Raw genomic sequence first — 6,500 nt, forward strand, 5'->3', positions numbered from 1 at the left:
ATCCAATGAGTTCTCTCATTGCTCTGTCTGTCTGTCTGTCTGTCTGTCTGTGTATCTCTCTCTCTCTCTCTCTCTCTCTCTCTCTCTCTCAAACTATTTACCCATAACAAATGGTGAATTTCTGAGCCCTTTTTAATTTGTAGCCTATACCACTGAAGGCATGATAATGCTTCATCATATTTTAGAAATAGGGCCTATGTGCCTTTTATATACCAAATGTTTATCATTTTGAAATTGTTTCAGTTGTTTATGACTTGTGTATGACTGAAATTATCTCTGCATACTATCAGTGCTGCATTGCTTTGTAAAGATAGGCTATTCAACACACTTTAAAAACACACTGAAAAGATACGGCCATAGTAGCCTACTGAAAACATTTTGTTCATAATAATGGTGATTAATAAATGGTGGTCTTAAATTTTCATACTGACATCCTTGAATTTGACTTGGTAGATCACGGCAGACCATCAACTTCAAAAGTAGATCTTGGTTAAAAAAAGGTTGGGCACCCCTGCTATAGAGAGAACCACAAGTGCTTGAAAGACAGGGATCAAAAGCCTAGTCAAGTTGTTGTAGTTTACTTGGGTTTGGGAGCAATATAAAAAACCTTCAGAGAAGGGACAGTTGGGATGAGTTTACTAACACTCACTAGGCTTTGTTTTACAGTTGTAATGAGTTTGGTGACAGACCTTCATTGACACAGCAGAGGAGACATCGGGCTGCATATAGAAATTAATGTGTAATGAATGTGAATATAGACATAAATGTGTAATATGTTGTTCAGCCCTTTTAATGGGAGGAATTGGCCCTGTGACCAGCACCCCTCATGTAGAATGTGTACGCCTACAGATATGTGTGGGGGAAAAGGCATAGCCTACCCTCTAAGACCCTTTTTGTCTATGCGTTAACAATTTCACATTTCTTAAATTCTTATCTCTGCTCCTATTTTGTTTTATTATTGTTTCCCAGACCCCTGCATGAGGGACGAATGAAACTGTGTTGTAAACAGAAATTATTCACTGTACTGCATTTTTTGACAATGACAATGTACTACTATTATACAAGTCATGGGTAAAATCTTATGTAGCCTTATTTCTCAAAATATAAATGGCTGAAATATAGGCCCAGGCCTACAGTTTCTCCATGCGCCAATGTCATACTGTAGTCATGGTTTTGCCGTTTTGCATTTACGCTGCAAGAATACACCCCCCCCCCCCCCCCAAAAAAAAGGCCCGTGTGAGAAGACCCCCCCCCCCCCCCCCCCCCCCCCCCCCGCCCCCCCCACCCCCCCACCCCCCCCCCCCCCCCAAAAGCCCCCCCCCCCCCCCCCCCCCCCCCCCCCCCCCCCCCCCCCCCCCGGACAAAATAAACCCCGGCTGCCCCCATAGTTTCCAAAATTTCTGTGGGAAACACTGATAAGGCTGAATTATGTCTCATAAGTCATTGGACAAGGTTTAATGTCTCGAAGTCATTGTCCAACATTGAACTATCTCTCTTTGCAGTGTTAATTCAACATGTTTGAGTCTTGAGTGTTGAATTGACAATTATCCAACACTTGGAGTTGAATTAAACGGTCTCCATAGAGTAGGCCTATCTGTATTTTGTGTGTGTGTGTGTGTGTGTGTGTGTGTGTGTGTGTGTGTGTGTGTGTGTGTGTGTGTGTGTGTGTGTGTGTGTGTGTGTGTGTGTGTGTGTGTGTGTGTGTGTGTGTGTGTGTGTGTGTATGGTCGTACTCTTCAGCAATGAATTAACACAGCAACATGTACTGAGTCTATAAACTCTCAAGCTGTTACAGCCATGATCATTCGCACCACAAAGTCAGCACATTGGCAAACTTCAAGTTTCGCTGATGAATATGAATATAGAAAAATATATATAATTTACTAACAACTCTTGAACTTCTCTTGAGCTCATTTGCTCCCCCACTACCTGGTGTAATAATATCTTAAAGATTTTTTTTTGCTCTTTCACGACTTTATTGACAGGAAGCGAATGGGCAGAGAGATAGAGAGAGGTCGACAAAGGACCCGGGTCGGGAATGGAACCCGGGTTAGCCGCATGACAGGTGAGTGCCCTACCGGGACAGGGCCGGTGTAATAATACCTTATTATGCTGCTGGGACATAAAGCCTGCCGTGCCGTGCCCTGCTGTATCAGCTCTCAAGTTAATTAAACCAGCAGGGAACTAGAACTACTCCATCACACCTGACTGAGCTGTGTGGCGTCAGGTGTCAGGGGAAAAGAGAGAGAGAGAGAGCCTGGACTCCTGGGCTGTGTGTCTGTGGAAAAGAGAGAGAGAGAGAGAGCCTGGACTCCTGGGCTGTGTGTCAGTGGAAGAGAGAGACAGAGAGACTGGACTCCTGGGCTGTGTGTTGGTGGAAAAGACAGAGAGCCTGGACTCCTTAGCCTGATTATCATCGACTTTCAAATCTCTTCAAGACTTGATCTGACCAAGAGCATAACAATTAACATTACCCAAACGGGATGGTCAACATGACTCCCTTGGTTTGCTAATGGTTGTATGCTTCCCGACAAAGTGGGAGGAGTTCCCTATTTTTCGGGAGCTCAGAATCGATATTGTATTGCTCTTGGCCTGACTAGAAGCAACGCTGAAGGTGTTGCGTCACTAGGAGGGCACGGCCTGGCTAGGACTCCTGGGCTGTGCTGTGTCTACTATCTGGAGACCTCTGGGGGGAACAGCAGCAACTTAGCCGTTAAAAAACTCCTGTTCAGTGTGCATGCAGGGCCGTAACGAGACATTTTCAAATACAGAGGTCAAATATGGCGTGCTGTACTGCATACAGTACATTTAGAATGCTTCAAACTCTTAAGTTTGTTTTCATGAATCACTGCCTTGAGGATAAATGGGGGTGGTGTATACAGACTGAATTTATCCTTGTTGATCATATATCAATTTTCATCACAGATAAATGTTACATTTCTGAAAAAAATAGAGGACATGACCTCTTTGTCCTCAATGGTAGTTACGGCCATATGTGCATGCGCAGCGCAATTACACTGCTAGGCACTTTTACAAGCTTTTGTGTTAGTGTTTGTTTGTTGTTGAAATTATGAATGCATCTTTTCACAAAACTTTGTGAAGAATTCTCCTTCTTTCGACCACAAGGGGTTGCCTATACTGTACAGATGTTCCAAAACAGGAGCATTCAGAAGTAGTAGTTACCAAAACAGCGTGTTTCACCACTTCACAAGTGGATCAGCAGGACAAATGAAATGTTTAAAATGTGCTAGGAAGCCTCTTTGAGCAGATCTTGCGCCCGCCGGTGGGCCCATTCACACAATTTTGAGACAATATGGTTATAACATAGGCGCTGCTCAAAGGGTTAAGCCAAGGCAATATCAAATAACCAGTTTCCAAAGAGTGAAGAAAATCTTCCCTTGTACTGTAGAGTAGAGTAGAGTAGAGTAGAGTATCATTTATTGATCCCAGGGGGAAATTAAGGTGTCAAATAGCATACACACATACACAAATAAAGACATTGCCCACGAGACATTACACACATACTTACACATAAAATAACCATATATAGCTCACTGTAGCACCTGTGTCATTTCACTATGGACTGTGACCGTCCTCATTGTGCCCAAAGTAGCACCACACTCAAAGTCAAAACAACACTCTGGTGGCACCACAGTCAGAGTCAAAACAACACTCTGGTAGCACCACACTCAAAGTCAGAACAACACTCTGGTGGCACCACACTCACAGCCAAAACAACACTCTGGTAGCACCACAGTCAGAGTCAAAATAACACTCTGGTAGCACCACACTCACAGTCAAAACAACATTCTGGTAGCACCACACTCACAGTCAAAAAAAAACCCTCTGACTATGTGGTTACATCATCACAGCAAATCTCCACTCATTATTTCAAAGCCAAACAAATCTGGCTGCTCTGCTCTGCAAGCCTCCAAACACTCCGACGCTACAAGACCAAAACAACAGCCAGCAGTGCCGTGTCGAGGCAACACACCTAACCCACCCAATCCACCCAACCCTAACCCTAAGCCGACCTACTAAAACCCCACTCACCAGCCACTGTGGCAGCTGGAAGGCCTGGTTGCCACTGGTGTTGGACTCCCACTTGGCCATGTCTGCCTCCTCCGTCAGCTACAGCTGGAGCTACAGCTATACAGCTCAATCCCACACCACACGGCTGCTCTGCTCTGCTCTGCTCTGCTCTGCTCTGGGAGAATCACTTGCTGCACGGCACGCACAGCCCTCCCTCATTCTGCTCACGCTCCTCTCCCTCTGTCTCTCTCCTTCTCTATCTGTCTGTCTGTCTCTCTCTTTCTCTCTTTCTCCCTCCCTCCCTGTAGCCATCCATCCCCGCGGTGCTGGGTTAACCCCACGCTACTCTCCGCTGTGCCAGCCCAGCCCAGCCCTCTCATCTTGCCAAGGCTGATCCCTGGGAGTCAGACATTACAGCTGAGAGAGAGGGAGAGAGAGGGGGAGAGAGAGAGAGAGAGAGAGAGAGAGAGAGAGAGAGAGAGAGAGGGAGTCAGACATTACAGCTGAAAGAGAGAGAGAGAGGGAGAGAGGGAGCGTGGTGAGCTACCCCCAGAGCTTAATCAGATTTAATAACCCAGGGCAGGGGCAGGGGCTCTGTTGGGCATGGCTGAATTCCTGGCTTTTGGCAAGCTCATTGCCATGGAGTGGCATACCGAGTCCGAGGGAGGGGAGGGTGGGAGGAGGTTGAGGGGTGGAGGGAGTGGAGGAGAGGGAGGGTGTGTGTGTGTGGTTGGGGTGAAGGGTGGCTGGGCTGCGTTGGAGGGTAGTGGGAGTGGACTGGAGGGTGGTTGGTGGTGTTAGGTGGCGGGGGTGGAGTGTGGCTGGGGTGGAGGGTGGTCGGTGGTGGTGGGGTGGAGGGGGTGGAGGGTGGCTGGTGGTGGGGTGGAGAGTGATGGGGGTGGAGGGGCAGATGAGGGGTGAGTGGGCAAGTGTGAACTCCTGTTTCCCCAAATGCCCACATCACCAGTCAAAACATTATGTTCACTTCACTTAACTCTTGCTGACTGGACCTGTTGCACTAACAGCACTAACATGTCCTCACCTTATGCCACATATTAACTTGGCTGCAAAACCATAGTGTACGTACAGCGTGCATGTGCATGTGCATAGGCTGTGTGCTGTATGTGTGTATATACTGTAAGAGGCAGACATTCCAATGAGTGGCATTCATTTGACACCGTGCTCAGCACGCCAAGTACCACAGGGTTGGGGCTGCCAAAACACGAGCTGGAATCACCAGGGCTTGACTGGTCATCTGGCATACAGGGCATCTTCACAGTGGGCCGACAGTCCTCAGGGGCCGACACTGTTGTTTGTTTGCTTTTCTTTGTGTTTTGTTTTGCCTTTTTTTTTGGGGGGGGGGCACAATTTAGCCCACAATTTAGATGGGGCTACTCATTGCATCTTTAATATAGGCCTATCAACAATGTGGGGTTAGGTGCCTTGCTCAAGGGCACTTCAGCCATGTAGGAAGAGGTCAGGGGGGATTCGAACCTGCAATCCCTAGATTGAGAGGCTGTTACATATATACATACCTGGGTATTTTGATAAACGAACATTTTTCTTCTCTACGCTTAGCAAAATATTTTCGTTCACATCAAAGGCAAATATGCATAAATATGCTAATGAGATCTGTCATAAATACGTTAAGCCTGTGCGCCGTAAATAGAAGTCTCCGTTTATCTCTGTTTATATAAAACACTAACCGGAGATTTTTTTAAAATCTCCACTTTTGCCGGAGTTTTTTTGGAGCTTCGTTTATAGAAGGAAAACCTTCGTTTGTTTGTGAACGAAAGGCACAACCGAAGGGGAAGGTCTGCGTATATCAAAATACCCGGGTATGTATGAACAGCACCTGAAAGACCTACTCTCTAACCACTAGGCCACGGCTGCCCCTATATGTATGGTGAATATATGTGCAATGTTGAGTGTAATGTCTTTGAGTCTTCTTCTGTATTCATGTATGTATGCTACTTGACACCTTAATTTCCCTCGGGATCAATAAATGATACTCTACTCTACTCTACTCTACTCTACTCTATGTGAAGGACTGGTCTACTATGCCGAAAATGCCCGGGCAGTGTTTTTGGTCCTATTTCAGCCCTGGGTATCACATTGCTGTCAGCACACTGAGCCCACTCTAAAGCATGACGGAAAAACACGGCTAAGATAACTGGCCTCCCCCTGACTGCAGAGTAGAGTAGAAGGGGTTAAGCTTTAAAAACAATTTGGCTCTCAGTGAATTATCTCATAGAGTGCATGAAGCTTCTTCCCCCGCTACAGTCAAACTGATGGCAAAACAGAACAACAACTTAAATTTTTGATTTTTTAAATTTATTTTTTTATTATTCCTTGATTTTTGTGCTTGATCACTTTTTTTGAATGCCTTTTGTCTTTTTCTTTTTTTCTTTTTATTGACTCTGAGGGCCTGCACAAGAGATCCTATAGTGCCAAATAAAGAACTTTGA

At 45.9% G+C, this 6,500-nt stretch overlaps 1 protein-coding gene across 2 annotated transcripts in view; it reads right to left on the bottom strand.

Moving 5' to 3' along the window:
• The window catches only part of LOC134447300 (S-adenosylhomocysteine hydrolase-like protein 1), a 21,006-nt gene extending 16,745 nt beyond the window's left edge, over positions 1-4,261 (bottom strand). Inside the window, exon 1 of one of the 2 annotated variants that reach the window (XM_063196699.1) lies at positions 4,054-4,260. In XM_063196699.1, coding sequence (XP_063052769.1) covers positions 4,054-4,113 — 60 coding nt within the window. In that variant the 5' untranslated portion in view covers positions 4,114-4,260. Of the gene's footprint in view, positions 1-4,053 lie in introns of both variants that reach the window. The other variant, XM_063196700.1, reaches the window with a different exon arrangement.
• Between the last annotated feature and the right edge of the window lie 2,239 nt (positions 4,262-6,500).

Source organism: Engraulis encrasicolus, chromosome 4, assembly GCF_034702125.1.
Source record: "Engraulis encrasicolus isolate BLACKSEA-1 chromosome 4, IST_EnEncr_1.0, whole genome shotgun sequence".
NCBI lineage: Eukaryota > Metazoa > Chordata > Actinopteri > Clupeiformes > Engraulidae > Engraulis > Engraulis encrasicolus.